The following is a 24,426-nucleotide window of genomic DNA, read 5'->3' as shown; positions in this document are numbered from 1 at the left end:
GAAGGTGTTTTGGGGGGTTGCTATGTGGCTGCTAGGGTGTTGCTAAGGTTGTTATGGTGTTATTGCCTGTTGCTATGGTGTTCTTGGTAGTTACTATGTGGTTCCTATGGTTGTTATGGTGTTCTGGGTGGTTGCTAAGGTTGTCATTGATGTTCTTGTTATTGGTGGCTGCTATGGTGTTCTTTGCAGTTACTGTGTGGTTTCCAGGGTTGTTATGGTGTTCTGAGTCATTGCTACAGTGTTTTAGGTGGTTTCTACATGGTTTCTAGGGTGTTCTGGTGGTTGCTAAGGTTGTTATGGTGTTCTTGGCTGTTCTGAGTCATTGCTACAGTGTTTTAGGTGGTTTCTACATGGTTTCTATGGTGTTCTGGGTGGTTACTTTGTGGTTGTTAGGATTGTTACGGTGTTCTTGGGTGGTTGCTTTGTGGTTGCTAGGGTGACTATGGTGTTTTAAAGGGTTGCTATGTGGTTGTTAGGGTTGTTCTGGTTGGTTGCTATGGTTTTTGGGTGGTTACTATGTGGTTGCTAGGGTTGTTATGGTGTTCTGAGTGGTTGCTAGGTTTTCTATGGTGTTCTAAACGGTTGCTATGTGGTTGCTAGGGTTGTTATAGTGTTCTGGGTGGTTGCTAAAGTTGTCATGGTGTTTTTGGCAGTTGCTATGGTGTTCAAGATAGTTACTATGTGGTTGCTAGGGTTGTTCTGGTTAGTTGCTAGGGTTTTCTGGGCAGTTGCTATGTGGCTGATAGGGTGTTCTGGGAGGTTCCCAGGACATTCAGCCCAGTTGCTATGTGGTTACTATGGAATTCTGGGTGGTTTCCCAGATTAGTAAACAGTCGACACTACAGCTGTGTCTCATTTGGAAGGCTGCGTCCTCCGGAGGTCACATTTGAAGGCTGCATACGTCATCAGGGAAGTCTTATTTAAGAAAAGTAACCATTAAATTGCAAGGTAAAAAAGAATTTATAGTATTTTACACCTCACAAGGAATAACAGTCAATTTTATTATGGTGACTTTTCTTAAATAAGACATCCTTAATGACGTGTGCAGCCTTAAAATGTGACCCCTGGAGGACGCAGTCTCCAAAATGAGACGCAGCTTATAAATCTCAGTGAATGTCATCATGTGGTCACATGATTCATAGAGATGATCTGCAGTACCGTTGTCCACCAGCAGAATGCAGTGTGTTCAACCACATCTGCTCCTGATCTCACACTCAGACGATCATCATGTCACACTGTTAGAGGTGTGAGGAGTTAGTTGACATTCTGAAAGCAGCAGTCAGATATCCGCAGATGTAAACAGCCAAAGCGGCACCAGTGTTAGAACAGCAGCCAATAGCAGCGCTCGTAAGTCAGCGCAGCAGCCAATCAGCTCGCAGTCAGCCAAGCCTAATCAAGCTGTGATTGGCTGTGGTCTTACCTGCGTCACTCCTCCGGCGTGATCTCCGTCTCTTTATGCACCACCACTTTGGTCACTGACATGTCGGGATGTTGTTCTTTAGCCTCTTTAATGGCCTGAGCCAGAGCCTGACCCACAGCGACACCACATCATCAGCACAGGCCACACCCCTCAACACACACATCATCAGCACAGGCCACGCCCCTCAACACACACATCATCAGCACAGGCCACACCCCTCAACACACACATCATCAGCACAGGCCACACCCCTCAACACACACATCATCAGCACAGGCCACACCCCTCAACACACACATCATCAGCACAGGCAACGTCCCTCAACACACATCATCAGCACAGGCCACACCCCTCAACACACACATCATCAGCACAGGCCACACCCCTCAACACACACATCATCAGCACAGGCCACACCCCTCAACACACACATCATCAGCACAGGCCACACCCCTCAACACACACATCATCAGCACAGGCCACACCCCTCAACACACACATCATCAGCACAGTTATGCCCCTCAACACTCAGATCATCACCACAGGACACACCCACATCATCATCATAGGTCATGCCTCTCAACACCCACATCATCACAGGCCACACCCCCCCACATTCACATCAAATCACAGCCACACCCCTCAACACTCATTCCATCACCACAGGCCACACCCCTTAACACCCACATCATCAGCACAGCCACGCCCATCAACACTCAGATCATCACCACAGGACACACCCACATCATCACAGGCCACACCCCTTAACATCCACATCAAATCACAGCCACACCCCTCAACACTCACATCATCACCACAGGCCACACCCCTTAACACCCACATCATCAGCACAACCACGCCCATCAACACTCAGATCATCACCACAGGACACACATCATCATCATAGGTCATGCCTCTCAACACCCACATCATCATCACAGGCCATTCCCTAAAACACTCACATCATCAGCACAGCCACGCCCCTTAACACCCACATCAGATCACAGCCACGCCCCTCAACACTCACATAATCAGCACAGGCCACTCCCCTTAACACCCACATCAGATCACAGCCACGCCCATCAACACTCAGATCATCACCACAGGACACACATCATCATCATAGGTCATGCCTCTCAACACCCACATCATCATCACAGGCCATTCCCTAAAACACTCACATCATCAGATCACAGCCACGCCCCTTAACACCCACATCAGATCACAGCCACGCCCCTCAACACTCACATCATCAGCACAGGCCACTCCCCTTAACACCCACATCAGATCACAGTCACGCCCCTCAACACTCACATCATCACTACAGGACACACCCACATCATCATCACAGGCCACACCCCTTAACACCCACATCAGATCACAACCACACCCATCAACACTCAGATCATCACCACAGGACACACATCATCATCATAGGTCATGCCTCTCAACACCCACATCATCATCACAGGCCATTCCCTAAAACACTCACATCATCAGATCACAGCCACGCCCCTTAACACCCACATCAGATCACAGCCACGCCCCTCAACACTCACATCATCAGCACAGGCCACTCCCCTTAACACCCACATCAGATCACAGCCACGCCCCTCAACACTCACATCATCAGCACAGGCCACTCCCCTTAACACCCACATCAGATCACAGCCACGCCCATCAACACTCAGATCATCACCACAGGACACACATCATCATCATAGGTCATGCCTCTCAACACCCACATCATCATCACAGGCCATTCCCTAAAACACTCACATCATCAGATCACAGCCACGCCCCTTAACACCCACATCAGATCACAGCCACGCCCCTCAACACTCACATCATCAGCACAGGCCACTCCCCTTAACACCCACATCAGATCACAGCCACACCCATCAACACTCAGATCATCACCACAGGACACACATCATCATCATAGGTCATGCCTCTCAACACCCACATCATCATCACAGGCCATTCCCTAAAACACTCACATCATCAGATCACAGCCACGCCCCTTAACACCCACATCAGATCACAGCCACGCCCCTCAACACTCACATCATCAGCACAGGCCACTCCCCTTAACACCCACATCAGATCACAGTCACGCCCCTCAACACTCACATCATCACTACAGGACACACCCACATCATCATCACAGGTCACGTCCCTCAACACTTACATCATCAACACAGGCCACACCCCTTAACACCCACATCAGATCACAGCCACGCCCCTCAACACTCACATCATCAGCACAGCCACACCCCTCAACACTCACATCATCACTACAGGACACACCCACATCATCATCACAGGTCATGCCCCTCAACACTCACATCATCAGCACAGGCCACTCCCCTTAACACCCACATCAGATCACAGTCACGCCCCTCAACACTCACATCATCACTACAGGACACACCCACATCATCATCACAGGTCATGCCCCTCAACACTTACATCATCAGCACAGGCCACACCCCTTAACACCCACATCAGATCACAGCCACGCCCCTCAACACTCACATAATCAGCACAGGTCACGCCCCTCAACACCCACATAATCACAGGCCACACCCCCAACATACACATTATCATCATAGCCACACCCCTACCACCCACATCATCACAGACCACACCACCCACATCATTACAAGCCACACCCCTCACCACAGGCCACGCCCCTCTCTCTCTCTCTCTCTCTCTCTCTCTCTCTCTCTCTCACACACACACACACACACACACACACACACACACACATTACCATTACAGGCCACACCCACATCATCACAAGTCACGCCCCTCAACACCCACATCATCACAGACCACACCACCCACATCATTACAAGCCACACCCCTCACCACAGGCCACGCCCCTCTTTCTCTCTCTCTCTCTCTCTCTCTCTCTCACACACACACACACACACACACACATACATTACCATTACAGGCCACACCCACATCATCACAAGTCACGCCCCTCAACACCCACATCATCACAAGCCACGCCCCTCAACGGCTGCTGTTGCATTCATGATAAGATTGGATGCAAACTGTTGTATTTAGTCATTAGAGTTCATACAGGATCATTCTACAAAACCACAGTCACCATCTGGAAACAAATCAGCAGCTGATCAACTTTACTATGCTAGGATTATACAGTCATTTTTCTAAACTAAACATTTTTTTAATATTTCATTTATTTATTTATCAATCTTTTAATCTTTCCTTCAGGAAGTAATTTTTTAAAGCTAAAGTCTTACAACATTCCTCTTGTTTATTTGTTTGTCAGAAGACGAGCTTTAAATGTCAACACTGTTACCATGACGTTTTTGTACAAATATTATGTCAGCATTAAATATTATAAGTTCACGTCCTTGTAATATCACATTAAACTAAGAGATAATTATATCGCTTCATATGATTCTCGTTAAAAGTCTAGAACAGACGGCATTTGATAGAATGACCTTGAAGGAACCGTATTAAAGTCTCACCTCATCATGATCGATGTCTGCATCTCCTGAGATCACGATTCTCTTCTCAATCCGTGTTTCTGAGATGCCGCCCTTCACTGTCTGTCACACACAAACACACACAGTTGTTACGACACTGATCATTAGTTCTGGTTCTGATGGTCAGTGGTACAGCGGCGGTCAGTACCTTAGTGATGTGTGTGGTGGTGGTGGTGCTGGTGGTTTCTGATGTGATGGTCTGAGCGCTCAGCAGAATGCCAGGATCAGTGTCAGCATCTCCATCCACATCACCCTGCAACCATCCAACAGCAGCACATCACATTCAAGATGTCTCTTTTGCTCATCAAGGCTGCATTTATTTGATCACAAATATAGTAAAAATGTGAAATATTATTACAGCTTAAAACAGCTGTTTTCTATGTGAATATGTTAAACTGTAATCGATTGCTGTGATCAAAGCTGAATTTTCAGCATCATTACTCCAGTCTTCAGTGTCACACGATCCTTCAGAAATCATACTAATATGCTGATTTGCTGCTCAACAAACATTTTTGCAAATGTAAAATTCCCGACAATTCATCATCATTCAGAGCTGTAACAAGCGAGGAGCGGCTCAGTGCAACTGATGAGTTCATATTGAGATCTCTGACTGATCTGAGCACAGTTTAAGACTGATTGAAGATGATTGAGGACTTTTACTCATGAGAAACATTTAAGGCTTCAGCAAACATCTCCATTTAAAGAAGTAGTTCACTTTCAGAACAAACATTTACAGATAATATACTCACCCCGCTGTCATCCAAGATGTTCATGTCTTTCTTTCTTCAGTCGTAAGGAAATTATGTTTCTTGAGCAAAACATTTCTGGATTTCTCTCCATATAGTGGATTTCTATGGTGCCCGCGAGTTTGAACTTCCAAAATGCAGTTTAAATGCAGCTTCAAAGGAAGAAGGGTCTTATCTAGCGAAACGATTGGTAATTAAAAAAAAATACAAATTTATATACTTCTAAACCTCAAATGCTTGTCTTGTCTAGCTCTGTGCACTCCGGTTCAAGACAGTTAGGGTCAGTGTTGGGAGTAACGCATTACAAATAAAATGAGTTACGTAATCAGATTACTTTTTTTAAGTTTCTAGTAAAGTAATGCATTACTTTTTCATTTACAAGAGAATATCTGAGTTACTTTTTCAAAAAAGTAACGCCAGTTACTATTTGTTTCCTTTATTTATTTAATTCCATTTTGTTAACCAATGTCTTTGCTACTAACCCTTGTTGATCCAATTCAACCATACTAATAAGCAAAACGTACTTTAGATTAATATTTGTGCTTTATTTGTCTCATTGCTGAAGAGTGTTGAGCTTCCTTTTCCTACAGTTCTACTGTACAGACGTGAATTTACTTTTTCTTTCAGCCTTAGGCTTATTCATTTCACTTTTTGGTGTGAAAGGGACTTTACATTTGCTTAAAAAGTTGTTATATTAAAAACAAACAAGCAAGCCCTGCACAGATTTAACACATTACTTTCCATAAAAAGTAACTAAGTAATGTAATTTGTTACTTTTTTAAAGAGTAACGCAATATTGTAACACATTACTTTCCATAAAAAGTAACTAAGTAATGTAATTTGTTACTTTTTTAAAGAGTAACGCAATATTGTAACGCATTACTTTCCATAAAAAGTAACTAAGTAACGTAATTCGTTACTTTTTTAGGGATTAACTCAATATTGTAATGCATTACTTTCCATAAAAAGTAACTAAGTAATGTAATTTGTTACTTTTTTAAAGAGTAACACAATATTGTAACGCATTACTTTCCATAAAAAGTAACTAAGTAATGTAATTTGTTACTTTTTTAAAGAGTAACGCAATATTGTAACGCATTACTTTCCATAAAAAGTAACTAAGTAATGTAATTTGTTACTTTTTTAAAGAGTAACGCAATATTGTAACGCATTACTTTCCATAAAAAGTAACTAAGTAACGTAATTCGTTACTTTTTTAGGGATTAACTCAATATTGTAATGCATTACTTTCCATAAAAAGTAACTAAGTAATGTAATTTGTTACTTTTTTAAAGAGTAACACAATATTGCAACGCATTACTTTCCATAAAAAGTAACTAAGTAACGTAATTCAACACTTTTTTAAAGAGTAACACAATATTGTAATGCATTACTTTCCATACAAAGTAAGCTAGTAACGTAATTTGTTACTTTTTAGGGAGTAACTCAATATTGTAACGCATTACTTTTAAAAGTAACTTTCCCCAACACAGTTAGGGTCTCATTTATCTCATTTCCCCCTCTAACTTCAAAATTGTCCAACATTGTAAAGAAGGTCAAAAACGCCCTTTACAAAAAAAGGTAAAACAGCGATGTAGGTTTTGAAGATGGAGGAGAAAATAAGATGGGAGTTTTTCGACACACCCTGTCTTGAACCAGAGCTAGACAAGACCAGCATTTGAGGTTTAAAAGTTTATAAATATTCATTTATTTAAGAAAATGAACGATTGTTTCACTAGATAAGACCTTTATTCCTCGTCTGGGATCGTTTGAGTCCTTTGAAGCTGTATTTAAACTGCATTTTGGAAGTTCAAATTCGTGGGCACCATAGAAGTCCACTATATGGAGAGAAATCTTGAAATGTTTTCTTCAAAAAACAATTTCTTTACGACTGAAGAAAGACATGAACATCTATGATGTCAACGGGGTGAGTACATTATCTAAGATGAGTTTGAGCGACACACACCTGCAGGGACTCGTATGTGATGGTCTTCATCTCTGTGTGGATCACAGGTGTGTCCTCTGTGTCCTGTGTCTCCGCATCTCCTGACAGACTCCTGGAGAAACTCACCACACCTGACTGCAGAACCACAGAGAGAAGAGAGACTCATCACACACTAACACGCGTGTGTCATGCACAAACATCACATCATTCAGACACTGAACCATTCTTATGAACTGCTCTAGTCTACATCAATCAGGTAATGATGTAAATTAACAAACACTGATTCCCAATAACCGATGGAAACAGACAGTGGGAAGGAGACCAAGAGGAACGAGGAGTTCTGGGAGAGAACAGAGCGAACACAGGATCATTGAGAGGAAACGCTTATGAAGCAGCTGCAGTCAGCAGGAAAACTGTCGACTCACTGAGAGCAGATCTTCTTTATTATCTACTTATTTATTTATTAATCATTAATGCCGTGGTACTGTATCATATTGCAAATAGACAGATCACAAACACACACACTGTTAAAGAAGTTGTTCACTTCCAGAACAAAAATTGTCATCAAAGATGTTGAAGTCTTTCTTTCTTCAGTTGCAAAGAAATTATGTTTTTTGAGGAAAAAAATGCAAAATGCAGTTTAAATGCAGCTTCAGAGGGCTCTAAACGATCCCAGTTGAGGAAGAAGAGTCTTATTTTGCAAAATTATCGGTTATTTTTGTTTTTTAAATTTCTATACTTTTTACCTCAAATGCTCGTCTTGCCTTGCTCTGCCTGAACTCTGTTTTTTACTGTTTCAAGACAGTTAGGGTATGTCAAAAAACTCCCATCTCATTTTCTCCAACTCCAAAAATCTGCAGACGTCCCAACCCAATGTTTACAAAGTGAAAATGCAAAGAAGATCAAACACCTCTAACAAAAAAGGTAAAACAGCGATGTAGGATCATTTTGAAGTTGAGAGAGAAAATGAGATGGGAGTCTTTCGACATACCCTAACTGTCTTGAACTGGTAGAAAACAGAGTTCAGGCAGAGCAAGAAAAGACGAGTGTTTGAGGTTAAAAAGTATATAAATTGTAATAAAAAAAATAATAAATAACCCATCGTTTCACTAGATAAGACCCTTTTTCCTCGGCTGCACTGCAAAAAATGCTTTTCTTTGATTTTTTTGTCTTGTTTCCAGCCAAAATACCTACAAATTCTTAAATCAAGAAGGATTTTCTAGACAGGTAACAATTAGAAAAATCAAGTCAAAATGAAGTGAGTTTTTGCTTAGAACAAGCAAAATAATCTGCCAATGGAGTAAGCAAAAAAATCTTATTTCAAACAGAAAACCAGTTTATTTTTCTTACCCCATTGGCATTTTATTTAGCTTGTTTCAAGCAAAAACGCACTTAATTTTGACTTATTTTTTTTCTGAAAACAAGATAATAATTGTTACTCATCTAGAAAATCCTTCTTGATTTAAAACATTTTAGATATTTTGGCTGGAAACAAGACAAAAAATCGAAGTAAGAAAAGCATTTTTTGCAGTCTGGGATTGTTTAGAGCTCTTTGAAGCTGCATTTAAACTACATTTTGGAAGTTCAAACTCAGGGCACCATAGAAGTCCACTATATGGAGAGAAATCCTGAAATGTTTTACTCAAAAAACACAATTTCTTTACGACTGAAGAAAGAAAGACATGAACATCTTGGATGACAAGGGGATGAGTACATTATCTGTACATTGCTGTTCTGGAAGTGAACTCCTTCATAAGAAGCTCTTTGTTGGTGTAAGAGTCATCACAAACACACACGGTGTGCCAGCGCTAGTAAGGAGAGGGCAGATGTTGTGGATATTCTGGGGTTTCAGGATTGGGGTCAATCTGTTGGTTTGGGGTCACGAGGTCATGAGGTCACCTCTAAACCGGCGGTCAGTTCTACCTCCCCACTGTGACCCTCAGCAACACCCCTCTGCTCAGACGGGCTCATGTTGGGCGACTGCTCATCATCATCATCATCATCATCATCGGTGGAAAGAGAGAAGCTCTCTCCTCCAGACTCGCTGTCGCTGTTGGAATCGGCCCTCGCGGGGCCCGTGTGCGTTAGGGGCCCGGAAAAGTTAGCCGAGTTTATGCTGCTGGAGTCGCTGGTGTCGTCGTCAGACTCGGATTCAGACTCATCGAGGGCTCGCACTGAGCTCAGCGGCTCCACACACGCAACACACGCTTGATAATACACCGCAGGCTCCAAGGGACCCTCCGGAGGTTCAGGTACCTGAGGCTGGTCCAGCGGTTCCTCTGCCGGCGGCTGCTGCTGATCCTCTTGTTCATCCGCATGCGTCTCTGGACTCTCCGATGGCTGCCAGAGAAATACAGAATTTATGATCAACAAAACGGAATCAACGACAAAAACTCAATGAGCTGATTTTATATGATCTAGTCAGTCAAATACAGCTTTGTCTGTTTGAATTTTGAATTGAGATGAAGTAAAACCTCAAGAACTATTAACCGAGATCACACTACAATAACAAATCACCAACAATCACAGCATTCATTCAGCTTCTTAAGCTCAAATTAAACTCTTCAAAAACATGTGATTGGCTCATTTGACTGAAAGGCTGGAGTTATACATTCAGTCTGATTTTAGTATTATTACTATTTTAGCATTCGTTAATATTTTGTATTAGCTTTTATTTTTATTTCTAAGTTTTATATCTTTATAATTAGCTTTTAATTAGTTTTTATTTCAGTTTTAGTCATTTTAATTATTTTACTTATTTTACGTTTAATTTTCAACAAATAGCTTGAACAAAAATGCCTTTAAGAGTTTTAGCTTAAGTTATGCACTGCAAAAAATGATTTTCTTACTTAGATTTTTGTTTCCAGCCAAAATATCTAAAAATTCTTAAATCAAGAAGGATTTTCCAGAAGAGTAAAAAATGATTGTCTTGATTTCAGAAAAAACAAGTCAAAATTAAGTGCGTTTTTGCTTAAAAACAAGCAAAATAATCTGCCAATGGGGTAAAAAAAAAAATCGTGTTTTCTGTTTAAATTTTTTTTTCTTAATTTTGACTTGTTTTTCTGAAATCAAGAACATCAATATTTTTTTGCAAGAGTTCAGATGCAAAAGCCTCTAAGTGCCATCTAAAATTTTCATCTAAAATGAGCATTTTATCAGGCTCTTATGTTTGGCTTTTTATGCAATTAAAGTGAAATATCTGAACATAAATACATGACCCTGATAAAAAAAAAATGCTCATTTTAGAAGAAAATTTCAGATGACACTTAGAGGCTTTTGCATCTGAACTCTTCATATGGAGTTTATTATTTTGTATCTTAATGCTTCTTTAAGTAAATGTATCTTGATTTAAGAATATTTAGATATTTATACCAGAAGACACAAAACAAAATACAAGATGATCAATATCAACACTGCTCCAGTTTCTTGCTCACCTTCATTTATGAAGTGCTTTTCACAATCAATATTGATCTAAAACAGAATTACAAAGAAGCATCTCTGAGGTGTTTGACTAAAACCTTGAAAAGAACACAAGAAGCTCTTTCTCTTTTTTATTCCGTCTCTAAAAACGGCCCACCTCATGAGACCAAAATGCTGGAATAGATCTGCAAATCAAGTCTCATTGTAAATCTGCTCATAATCAGAGCAGAGATGAGAGATGAGCTGAAATGACATGATGTCTGACAGACACAAAGGCTGATCAAGGACAGACGCTCTGATAGACGGACGCTTTAACCTGAGAGACGCTTCAACATCAACTCAGATCGATACGCAGACTGCTTTCTAAAGTTTCTTCAGAGCTGCACCTTGTGTAAAGCGATCGTCTGCGCAATCAAAGCAGGAGACGCAGACGCAGACGCAGGCGGAGTCCAGCTGCGCGTGGACTGCAAGAGCGCTGTGAGCTCAGGAGACATCTCATCAAAACTGGGCTTAGGCTGAACACAGAGAGACACACAGCGTTAACACACACACACACACACACACACACACACACACACACACACGCGCAAGAGCATTCTGGGTGATTCAGGGTGTGAAGGGTCTCATTTAGGGCTTATTCATAAGAGAACACCTGCTGTACTGCATTTGCAGCGTGCAAAGAATTCACTTCAGAATTTACAATAGAAATCAAATGAATGCACTTTAAAAAAATCAGAGTTTAGTCTCACTTAGAGAGAAAATACAGCTGCAAGAATCAGTTTCTAGGCCAATAATGTTATTTACAAGGCTTGACCAGTAGGCGGCGCTAACACCACACTGATGCAATGATGCTTACAAAGTATTGTGTTCATTTGCAGAAGTGCTGCAGGACAGTTTGGCGCTTTACCAGCAGATTTATTAGTGTTTTATTAGTCTGGGTTTCAGAGATCGGAGCCAATTTTGAAACAATGACTGGACATTTTTAGGAAGAGTAGAATCAAAAATATGTTAAAACTAACAAATTAAAATTAAAGAGTATTCTCTTATATATATGGAGTTTAGAAATATGCAGAAAATACTTCCTTTCTTGTTTTTTTGTCTTGTTTTGTTTCTGTTTTGTCTTTTCCAGTACAAATACAAATACCTAAGCATTTTTAAATCGAGACACATTTATTTGAGAAGCCAAATAACTTAGGACACTAGGTTGTGTTTTTTTATCAAATGTATTGAAATAAAGTGAGTAGTGCTGGGCAATGATTAATTGTGATTAATCACATTCAAAATAAATGTTTTTGTGTAGGCTACATAATATATGTGTGTGTACTGTATGTATTTATTATGCATATGGGTCAAAGATGAAAAAGGGTTTAAGCATAAAAACAATAAGTGTAACATTGCTTTAAATTGCTGTTTTTCTAAAAAAAAATATATATATATATATAAAGTTTTCTGTTTAATTTAATTGCATTTTTGTTTTTGTTTTTCTGAGCAAAGAATAAATATCATACATTTCCCCCTAATTTACAGAAGACAGCCACTAAAATGTCATTCAGTGTCAATCTTATCAGGCATATTTACAACAAAAATCAATTTATGACATATTAAAAGAGAAAATACTTTCAGCCCAAATACTAATTCGTTGTAATTCTACTTTATGGAAAATGTGCCACTATCCTATGTTTTGCCCATTTGTCAGTAAGACTTTTTAACTCATTTAAAACACAATCAAATGTAATATGCTCCCTTATTTTAATATGTACAAGTCAGAATTTTTACACAAATATTGTTACACTGAATGACAATGTAACATTATTAACATTCAACCAAATTTTGACATTTTATTCTCCAAAAAATGTTTTTGACACCTTGAAAGTAGACACTTACATTTAATGTAAGCCTTTTGAAACCACTGACAGATATTTGTTCCTTGTTCATGAAGTCACTAAATTTGACTACATTTTTCAGAAATCAGGGCTTAATATCTTAAGAAATTGTGCTTTTTAAGTAAACGTATCATTGATGAGTCGAAATAATATACTATATTAGTAAAATAAACTATATTACATTAAAACCTATTAAACTGAGTTGTTTTAAAACAATTAATTTTTTTAAAATAACTTTAAAAACTAACTTTTTAATTGCTGTATTTATATTTTTATATTTTATTATTATTATTATTATTATTATTATTTTTTACTAATTTTCCCCTCCTCTTGCATATTTCATAATGAGCCAAACCATCTTTGCCTGGTTTGGACATCTCTAGTTCAGATATTTGTACTGGAAAAGACAAAAACAAAAATTTTAAGTATGATGTTTTCTTGCAGTTACTATTCCAGTGTTATGATTATATTTGTTATAATGACCAGCAGATGGCGTCATCATCAAATACACTGCAGTAGCACTTTGTGACCTGCTGGTGGCACTAGAGGCCAAAACTTCAACCAGTGATGAATGTTTTACACACTATATGATAAACTTGTATAGACTATAGTATAGAAGATGGAGGACAAATACTAATCTACAGTTATTAAGATGAATCAAATCACGTTTATTAATAATGAAGTCCTTCTGCAGCTGTTTGACTCTTGAAGATAAAGAGACTCTCTTATGAATAAAACCCTCATATCCAGCAGCATCAGCAGCAGCCAGAGCGCAAAACAAAGATGCTGCCGTTCCGCCAGTCGTGACTCAAGCAAAGCAGCGGCATTCTCCAAAATAATGAGGAAAACGGGAATCCTGCCCTCAGGGTCGGTGAAAGGAGGCTCAAAGCAACAAAAAGTGACAGCAAATTCCAGCCGGAGGGATTTGTGTCGAAACCAAAACAACTGAACTTAACCAGGAGCGTGAGAGAAGCTCTGGCTTCGGAGTTTGTCTGAGATTTCAAAGCCAGGCCGAAGAGGAGGAGGCGAGACGTCGGGATATCCTACCACTCTGGCCGTCGGGGAGGTTCTGCCGAGATACGGCGCCGTCCCGAGATCCACCGGGGATCTGATGGGAGATCTGAGCGGGGAGCGGACCATCGGGGAGATCCGGCCCGTCAGCAGACGCAGATCCGTCGTCAGAGCTTCTCCTCCGCTCTCCTCAGCCGACGGCGATGGAGTCCGGACCTCCTTCACCGTGATGACCGGAGCACCGGAGCTCGGATACTCCACCGTCACCGGAATCACCTTGATGGTAGCGGCGACCGTCTGCTCCGAGAGTTTGGCAGGAACGTGAGCGGACGGCAGCTCGTCTTTGGAGCGGACGCTTATCTTACTGGACTCGAAAGATCGACCGAACTGCTCGGACACGACGGAGACACCTTCTGGAGCTTCACCGGATGCCGTGCTCGTGGCAGATATGAATCTGTAGCTGGCCGTGTGTTTCTTCTCTGGAACCTTCGGAGGGACTTTCGGTGGTACTTTAGGAGGATCTTCTGAAGAACCCACCTTTATGAGTTCAACCTTTCCGCGCACTACCGTAGAAACCTTTTCCGGTACCTTCGGAGGAACTTTCTCAGGTATCTTCTCAGGAACCTCCTCAGATACGACAGAAAACTTCTCTTGTATGATGGTAGAAACCTTTGTCTTTGGAGAAACCTCTTTAGAAGCTTCTTGTACTATAGTAGAAACCTTTATTGGTATCTTAGAAGGAGCTTTCCTTGGAGAAACCTCTTCGGATGTGATGGAAGAAGTTTTTTCTGGAGGAAACCTTTCTTGTATTGTTGTAGAAACCTTTTCTGGTACCTCCGGAGGAGTTTTCCTTGGCGAAACCTCTTCTGATATGATTGGTGGTTTTTCTGGAGGGAAGGCTTCTTGTACTATGGTCGAAACCTTCTGAGGAGTTTCCTTTATAGGAACCTCTTCAGATACGATTGGTGAAGTTTTCTCTGGAGGGGAGGCTTCTTGTACGATGATAGAAACCTTCTGAGGGGTTTCCTTTGTAGGAACCTCTTCAGATACGACGGATGAGGGTTTTTCTGGTTCAACTGGAAGACGTATGGTAGAAAGCACCTCTGGTGTCTTACGAGAAAGCGCTTCTGCTTCGACTGGAGGAAGTGTATCTGGTTCAAACGGAGGAACCTTGTTTATAATGACCCACCCGTCAGACTCCTACATGTAACACACAAAGATCACGTTAGCAGACTGGAGGAAAAGCACCGTTAGTCACGCCTGAATCCATGAAGACTGAGACAGACAGAAGGACAGATGCTGTTGGGCTCAATGACACACATCGTTCATCATGATCATGAGCATCTGATGAGGAGATCAGAGATCATCAGATGAATGCATCACCTACCACATCCACCTTCCTGTCCGTCAGAACGTCCTCCGGCTCCAGAGCTGCTGCTGCTGCTGCTGCGACCACTTCCTGTGTGTCCACCACTGCTTCCTGTTTGACCTGCAGCAACAAACATAAAAAGAGTCATAAATGAAGGAGTGGAACTCCAATATGTGACCCTGGACCACAAAACCAGTCATAAGGGTCAATGAAATAATATAAGCTTTCCATTGATGTATGGTTTGTTAGGAAAGGACAATATTTGGCTGAGATGCAAATATTTGAAAATCTAGAATCTGAGGGTGCAAAAAAATCTAAATATTGAGAAAATCGCCTTTAGAGAAAAAAAATTAGTTTTGAAAAAAATTAAGTTTTGATATATTTGTGGTAGGATATTTGCAAAATATTGCTAATATCCTAATGATTTTTGGCATTAGAGAAAAATTTATAATTTTGACCCATACAAAGTAATTTTGGCTATTTCTACAAATATACCTGTGATACTTAAAGGAACACTCCACTTTTTTTGGAAATAGGCTCATTCTCCAACTCCCCCCGAGTTAATAAGTTGAGTTTTACCGTTTTGAAATCCATTCAGCCGTTCTCCTGTTCTGGCGATATCACTTTTAGCATAGCTTAGCATAGATCATTGAATCCTATGAGACCAATAGCATCACGTTCAAAAATGACCAACGAGTTTCGATATTTGTCCTATTTAAAACTTGACTCTTCTGTAGTTATATCGTGTACTAAGACCGGTGGAAATACAAAGCTTCAATTTTCTAGGCTGATAAGATTAGGAACTTCACTTCCATTCCGGCGTAATAGTCAAGGAAGTTTGCTGCCGTAATATGGCCGAAGCAGGAGCAGTAATATCGCAGCACATGTGCAAATGCTAACCTAGCTGGGAACTCATTTCTGATATTACTCCGCCTGCTTCGGCCATATTACGGCAGCAAACTTCCTTGACTATTACGCCGCAATGGGAGTGTAGTTCCTTATCTTATCGGCCTAGAAAATCGCAGCTTTGCATTTCCACCGGCCCTAGTACACGATATAACTACAGAAGAGTCAAGTTTTAAATAGGACAAATATGGAAACTCGTTGGTCATTTTTGAACGTGATGCTATTGGTCTAATAGGATTCAATGATCTATGCTAAGCTATGCTAAAAGTGATATCGCCAGAACAGGAGAACGGCTGAATGGATTTCAAAACGGTAAAAATCAACTTATTAACTCGGGGGGAGGTTGAAGAATGAGCCTATTTCCAAAAAAAGTGGAGTGTTCCTTTAAGACTGCACTGCAAAAAAAAAAAAAAACTTTTTTATTACTTTTTATGCTTGTCCTAAGAAAAAACTCACTTAATTTTAACTTGTTTTTTGTGCATTTCTTACTTTGATTTGTTGTCTTGTTTCCAGCCAAAATATCTAAAAATTCTTAAATCAAGAAGGATTTTCAAGACAAGTAAAAATTATTTTCTTGTTTTCAGAAAAAGTCAAAATTACGTGAGTTTTTGCTAAGAACAAGCAAAATAATCTGCCAATGTGGTAAGCAATAAAATCCTATTCCAAACAGAAAACTAAATTATTTTTCTTACCCCACTGGCAGATTATCTTGCTTGTTTCAAGCAAAAACGCACTTAATTTGGACTTTTTTTGAAAACAAGAAAATAATTTTTACTCATCTAGAAAATCCTTCTTGATTTAAGAATTTTTAGATATTTTGGCTGGAAACAAGACAAAAAATCAAAGTAAGAAAAGCATTATTTGCAGTGTGGTTTTGTGGTCCGGGGTCACATATATTATATTTAATACATATAATATATATGTGTTTCTCTATCTCTCTCTCTCTCTATATATAGATAAATATATATATATATATATATGAGATAAATGTCGATAAATCTGATTCAAAAAGTGTTACAAATAAAAATAGTGATACATTTTTGTCATATTATTATTCTTACTAACACGATTCTTCCCAAATCAGAAGGATGCTGAGATAATTCTTCAGAAACACAGCACACAGATCTGATTAAGGACAGGATTTTTCCTGTCTTTCCCTCTGTCTGGTTTTATGTAAGCGGCACATAATGATTTTCTCTGATCTGAAGTGCTTAGAGCAGCTAAACGCCGGATCCGTGAGTGTTTCTGGAGCGGATGAACTCTGGTTTTACTGCGGGCACAAAAACCAAATCAATAAGAGTCTTTCTGTCAAAGGCAAATGGTTTGTCACTGAAGCGTCGCATTCAGATGCATTTCAAAGAACGCTGTTTAAACAAACAGCCATAATTACAGCTGTGTCTGGTTTTGCATTCGAACACTCTGAACACAACATCAGCCGCGTCTGCTTCCAAAGATGTGGATCTCACCTCGTCCGGCACCAGCGGCTCAATCATGGGCGCTTCATCCAGACGCGGCGATCGCAGCGGAGACGAGGACAGACGCTTCTCCCACTCGGTCAGACCCGTCCGGTCCGTTCCTCCCTCCAGGAAGGTCCGCTTCAGCTCGCTGATGTTGGTCTGGTGCTTCAGCAGCTCGTCAGGCGTTTGCTCCATTTCCTGGAGAAACACAACAACAACTAGAGATTCATCCATACTTCAGCCTCTGGTGCTGCTGATTTTGGTGCTTCAGCCTTTTTAGGCGATTTCATGCTACTTAATTACATTTGTGGAATAGTTATGATCCACCACTTTTTGAACACTTTTTGAACATAGACCTGAAAATAAGATTTCCAACTTCCAAATGAACAAATCTTGAATGATTTGAAGCACATACTGAAGTTTGGTCTCTTTTTAAAGAAGACTCTTTAAATTATTGCTGAAGTGAAAAAAGTTAAAAAGTTATAAATCATGAAAAATTTACGCTGCTGCTCAAATGTCTGGGATTAGTACAATTTTAAATGGTTTTAAAAGATATTTCTTATGTTCACCAGGGCTGCATTTATTTGATCAAAAATACAGAAAAAAATGTAATATTGTGAAATATTATTTCAATTTAAAATAACCGTTTTTCTATGTGAATTTATTTTAAAATGTAATTTATTTCTCTGAAACAAAGCTGAATTTTCAGCATCATTACGTTACATTCAGTGTCACAAGATCCTTCAGAAATCATTCTAATATACTGATTTATTATTAGAATTATCAATGTTGGAAACAGTTGTGCTGCTTAATATTTTTTGGAACCTGTGATACTTTTTTCAGGATTCTTTAATCAATAAACGATTAAAAAGAACAGCATTTATTTAAAATAGAAAGGTTTTCTAACACTGCTGTTCAAAAGTTTGGGGTCAGTACATTTTTATTCTTTCTTTTTTTTTGAAAGAAATCAATACTTTTATTTAGCAAGGATGTGTTCAATTAATAAAAAGTTATGGCATGGATTTACATTGTTAGAAAACATTAATATTTTTGAATAAATGCTGTTCTTTTTAACTTGTTTTTCATCAAAGAATCCTGAAAAAAAAATATGGCAGCACAGCTATTCCCAACATTGACAATTCTAATAATAAATCAGTATATTAGAATGATTTCTGAAGGATCATGTGACACTGGAGACTGTAGTTACAGCTGATGAAAATTCGGCTTTGCATCACAGGAATAAATTATATTTGAAAGTATATTAAAATACAAAACCACTATTTTATATTGTAATAACATTTAGCAATATTACTGGGTTTTTTTTTCAGTATTTTTGATCAAATAAATGCAGCACTGATGAGCAGAAGAGACTTCTTTAAAAAACAATAGTCTTACTGATCCCAAACTTTTGAGCGCCAGTGTGTATATATAAAACATGTTTGACATGTTTTACTCACTTTAAATCAAAGGCATACATTTAAACAAGTTGTGTTCCGAATTTGAGGTTGCTATCACAAAAAATAAGCGTTTGGTCAATTTGTGTTTGGGTGTTTGGGTGTAGTAGTAAACGCTTCACCTGGATACAATTTATTTCCCATTTGTTTCCAATGTGATCATTTTGATGCAATTATGTCCATGGCCAAAACCTTGCAAAAACCTTTACCATGTTTCATACCATTCCAATGAAGTAAAAACATAAAAAAAGATTAGTACTAGTGCAAGTACAACACAAACCTCACAGAGGATCCAAAATAAACTGCTTTAGCAATAAAACACTGCACTGCCTTTAATTTAATGAACATATGAGAATCGAATGCAATCAAACTATCACATAGACCATCAATGCAGTGGCCTCTGTCTGACAAACACATTCACTCCTTTAAATGCAATCAAACGATTTTAGGGAAATGATCAACAGACATGCAGAAAGAACACACACTCTTTGTGCAACTGCACACACACTGCAAACACAGGCAGTGTTGGGGAAAGTTACTTTTAAAAGTAATGCATTAAAATACTGAGTTACTCCCTAAAAAAATAACTAATTACACTACTTAGTTACTTTTTATAGAAAGTAATGTGTTCCGTTACTTTTGAATTACTTTTTAAATATGGACAGGGCTTGCTTGTTTGTTTTTAATATAAAAAGTTGTTTTCACACCAAAAGCCTCAGGATTAGAGAAAAGTAAATTGATGTCTGTACATTAGACCGCAGAAGAACAAATGTCAACTCTTCAGAAATAAAAAAAGGAAAACAAATTATTATCTTGAGTAATTTTTGCTTATTAGTATGGATGAATTGGATCATCGAAGGTCAGCAGCAAAGACATCGGTTAAAAAAATGGGATTAAATTTCAGTGTTTTTATTCATTTTGAAGAACACTGTATCTGTTTTTAGTGAGTGAGATGAATTAATGCATGTTCACATTTATTCTAGAACTAAAGGAACATCTTACTCACAATTTCTCTCAACATGGGGACAGGAGAGCTTTTAATCAATAAATGAGGGGAAAAGTAACTCAGATATTTTCTTGTCAATTCAAAAGTAATGCGTTACTTTACTAGTTACTTGGAAAAAGTAATATTATTACATAACTTGTGTTACTTGTAATGCGTTACCCCCAACACTAGTCCAAGGGTAGCTGATCACATAAACTACACGGTTTAATATTTATTTCCACTGCCTGAAAGCACTTCAATGTCACTGCAAACACTCACAATCACACACATTAGTGCTGCTGGAATAAATCAGGACATAAAAACAGCAGCATGTGCGCAGAATCCAGTTAAAACGCATCCATGCAGCGACCAGCGATTCCTTACCAACCTCTAACATCAGCTTACTGTGTCTGACAAACACATTCTCTCCTCTAATTCTGCTTATGAAACTGGGCTGAAACACAGATTCAGGCATTCATTCAGTCTTGTGTGTCTAATGTTACACACACACACACACACACACACACCTCACACTCTCAGTGTCTGACAGTAAACACTCAGACAGTATTTTCTTGAAAACAGACACTAAAAACTTTTATTTACAACTTTGAAAACCATATTTACAGTGTATAAGTACACAAAAATGAAAGTATAGATTGTTGAATCTTACCAGCGTCTTTGCTTCAGATTCGTCCTCCTGATCCGACTGCACAAAAGACACAAAAAGTGTGTGAAATTATGACATGAATGAAAACACATGAGAGCAAAGATGATATGCAGGCATGAGACGTTTAGGATCAACAGGAGGCTAAACTCATTAACATCACAGACTTAATGTTTCCATCTGCAGAAGAACAATTATGATTATTGGCCATTATCAGATTAAAGTTTAATAAGAACATCAACAGCCCTGCTGTATCTTAATTAGCAATTTAATGACTGCAATCTTTCATTGCATTCTTGTTTTGCTCTATCATGCACAGGCCTTCGGTCTGACGTCAGAGATCTGATCGAGTCTGTCGTTAATCATCAGATCAGATGGGAATTGAGCTCAGATCACTAACCTCAGTAGCTGTTAGATCTCCATCGATAGCGGTGTCTGTGAAATCAGTCTGATCCAGTGAAAGCATGAACACAGACAGAAGCAGAACATGATAAAACACTGTAACGTGACCATGGTTTACTGCACAGAATGAGCTCAAGAGTTTATATACATCAGCTCAATCAATCACCTCCATTAGAGGAATGAACAGAGAGTGACAGAAAACACACATTAACCAGCAAACCGACGACTGTGCTGCAGTTCAACAGCAGAAAAACAAACCTACTAGTCTAAAGACACAATTACCCATATGTTAAGATAAGGGTTAGTGATTGAAATATCTTCAACATCTGCTCTAAATCAAACAGAAAGTTGTCAGGCAAGAGTTTCTTTTGCTCACCGAGACTGCATTTATTTGATCAAAAATAAAGTAAAAACAGAGAAATAACATTACAATTTAAAATAGCTGTTTTCTATTTTAGGTAGGTTAGTTAGGGTTAGTTAGAGATTGTTTTCTCGTGGGTTTGTTTATCGGCTTGTCCCATCGGGCTGGTGTCGGTAGGTTAGTTAGTGTTAGTTAGGGTTTGTTTACCGGTGTGACCCGTCTGGCTGGTGTCGGTAGTTTAGTTAGGGTTAGTTAGAGATTGTTTTCTCGTGGGTTTGTTTATCGGCGTGTTTGTTTATCGGGCTGGTGTCGGTAGGTTAGTTAGGGTTAGTTAGAGATTGTTTTCCCGTGGGTTTGTTTATCGGCGTGTTTGTTTATCGGGCTGGTGTCGGTAGGTTAGTTAGGGTTAGTTAGAGATTGTTTTCCCGTGGGTTTGTTTATCGGCGTGTTTGTTTATCGGGCTGGTGTCGGTAGGTTAGTTAGGGTTAGTTAGAGATTGTTTTCCCGTGGGTTTGTTTATCGGCGTGTTTGTTTATCGGGCTGGTGTCGGTAGGTTAGTTAGGGTTAGTTAGAGATTGTTTTCTCGTGGGTTTGTTTATCGGCGTGTCCCGTCGGGCTGGTGTCGGTAGTTTAGTTAGGGTTAGTTAGAGATTGTTTTCTCGTGGGTTTGTTTATCGGCGTGTTTGTTTATCGGGCTGGTGTCGGTAGGTTAGTTAGGGTTGGTTAGAGATTGTTTTCTCGTGGGTTTGTTTATCGGCGTGTCCCGTCGGGCTGGTGTCTGTAGGTTAGTTAGTGTTAGTTAGAGATTGTTTTCTCGTGGGTTTGTTTATCGGCGTGTCCCGTCGGGCTGGTGTCTGTAGGTTAGTTAGTGTTAGTTAGAGATTGTTTTCTCGTGGGTTTGTTTATCGGCGTGTTTGTTTATCGGCGTGTTTGTTTATCGGCGTGTCCCGTCGGGCTGGTGTCGGTAGGTTAGTTAGTGTTAGTTAGAGATTGTTTTCTCGTGGGTTTGTTTATCGGCGTGTCCCGTCGGGCTGGTGTCGGTAGGTTAGTTAGGGTTAGTTAGAGATTGTTTTCCCGTGGGTTTGTTTATCGGTGTGTTTGTTTATCGGGCTGGTGTCGGTAGGTTAGTTAGGGTTAGTTAGAGATTGTTTTCTCGTGGGTTTGTTTATCGGCGTGTTTGTTTATCGGGCTGGTGTCGGTAGGTTAGTTAGGGTTGGTTAGAGATTGTTTTCCCGTGGGTTTGTTTATCGGCATGTCCCGTCGGGCTGGTGTCTGTAGGTTAGTTAGGGTTAGTTAGAGATTGTTTTCTCGTGGGTTTGTTTATCGGCGTGTTTGTTTATCGGGCTGGTGTCGGTAGGTTAGTTAGGGTTGGTTAGAGATTGTTTTCTCGTGGGTTTGTTTATCGGCTTGTCCCATCGGGCTGGTGTCGGTAGGTTAGTTAGTGTTAGTTAGGGTTTGTTTACCGGTGTGACCCGTCTGGCTGGTGTCGGTAGGTTAGTTAGGGTTGGTTAGAGATTGTTTTCTCGTGGGTTTGTTTATCGGCGTGTCCCGTCGGGCTGGTGTCTGTAGGTTAGTTAGTGTTAGTTAGAGATTGTTTTCTCGTGGGTTTGTTTATCGGCGTGTCCCGTCGGGCTGGTGTCTGTAGGTTAGTTAGTGTTAGTTAGAGATTGTTTTCTCGTGGGTTTGTTTATCGGCGTGTTTGTTTATCGGCGTGTTTGTTTATCGGCGTGTCCCGTCGGGCTGGTGTCGGTAGGTTAGTTAGTGTTAGTTAGAGATTGTTTTCTCGTGGGTTTGTTTATCGGCGTGTCCCGTCGGGCTGGTGTCGGTAGGTTAGTTAGGGTTAGTTAGAGATTGTTTTCCCGTGGGTTTGTTTATCGGTGTGTTTGTTTATCGGGCTGGTGTCGGTAGGTTAGTTAGGGTTAGTTAGAGATTGTTTTCTCGTGGGTTTGTTTATCGGCGTGTTTGTTTATCGGGCTGGTGTCGGTAGGTTAGTTAGGGTTGGTTAGAGATTGTTTTCCCGTGGGTTTGTTTATCGGCATGTCCCGTCGGGCTGGTGTCTGTAGGTTAGTTAGGGTTAGTTAGAGATTGTTTTCTCGTGGGTTTGTTTATCGGCGTGTTTGTTTATCGGGCTGGTGTCGGTAGGTTAGTTAGGGTTGGTTAGAGATTGTTTTCTCGTGGGTTTGTTTATCGGCTTGTCCCATCGGGCTGGTGTCGGTAGGTTAGTTAGTGTTAGTTAGGGTTTGTTTACCGGTGTGACCCGTCTGGCTGGTGTCGGTAGTTTAGTTAGGGTTAGTTAGAGATTGTTTTCTCGTGGGTTTGTTTATCGGCGTGTTTGTTTATCGGGCTGGTGTCGGTAGGTTAGTTAGGGTTAGTTAGAGATTGTTTTCCCGTGGGTTTGTTTATCGGCGTGTTTGTTTATCGGGCTGGTGTCGGTAGGTTAGTTAGGGTTAGTTAGAGATTGTTTTCCCGTGGGTTTGTTTATCGGCGTGTTTGTTTATCGGGCTGGTGTCGGTAGGTTAGTTAGGGTTAGTTAGAGATTGTTTTCTCGTGGGTTTGTTTATCGGCGTGTTTGTTTATCGGGCTGGTGTCGGTAGGTTAGTTAGGGTTAGTTAGAGATTGTTTTCTCGTGGGTTTGTTTATCGGCGTGTTTGTTTATCGGGCTGGTGTCGGTAGGTTAGTTAGGGTTGGTTAGAGATTGTTTTCTCGTGGGTTTGTTTATCGGCGTGTTTGTTTATCGGGCTGGTGTCGGTAGGTTAGTTAGGGTTAGTTAGAGATTGTTTTCCCGTGGGTTTGTTTATCGGCGTGTTTGTTTATCGGGCTGGTGTCGGTAGGTTAGTTAGGGTTAGTTAGAGATTGTTTTCCCGTGGGTTTGTTTATCG

The 24,426-nt window shown here is 40.1% G+C and overlaps 1 protein-coding gene across 1 annotated transcript in view; it reads right to left on the bottom strand.

Annotated features, from left to right (window-relative positions):
• epb41l3a (erythrocyte membrane protein band 4.1-like 3a) overlaps nt 1-24,426 on the bottom strand; it is a 64,684-nt gene that overhangs the window by 2,458 nt on the left and 37,800 nt on the right. Inside the window, exons 16-23 of the mRNA XM_073830811.1 lie at nt 15,337-15,438; nt 13,986-15,149; nt 11,442-11,570; nt 9,892-9,975; nt 7,657-7,770; nt 5,093-5,197; nt 4,927-5,007; nt 1,421-1,527 (exon numbers count right to left, since the gene is read on the bottom strand). Of these exons, the coding sequence (XP_073686912.1) occupies nt 1,426-1,527; nt 4,927-5,007; nt 5,093-5,197; nt 7,657-7,770; nt 9,892-9,975; nt 11,442-11,570; nt 13,986-15,149; nt 15,337-15,438 (1,881 nt within the window). The 3' untranslated portion in view covers nt 1,421-1,425. The remainder of the gene's footprint in view (nt 1-1,420; nt 1,528-4,926; nt 5,008-5,092; nt 5,198-7,656; nt 7,771-9,891; nt 9,976-11,441; nt 11,571-13,985; nt 15,150-15,336; nt 15,439-24,426) is intronic.

This window comes from Garra rufa, chromosome 24, assembly GCF_049309525.1.
Source record: "Garra rufa chromosome 24, GarRuf1.0, whole genome shotgun sequence".
Classification (NCBI taxonomy): domain Eukaryota; kingdom Metazoa; phylum Chordata; class Actinopteri; order Cypriniformes; family Cyprinidae; genus Garra; species Garra rufa.
The sequence above is the reverse complement of the archived record's forward strand: the minus strand, read 5'-3'. Positions and strand labels throughout refer to the sequence as shown.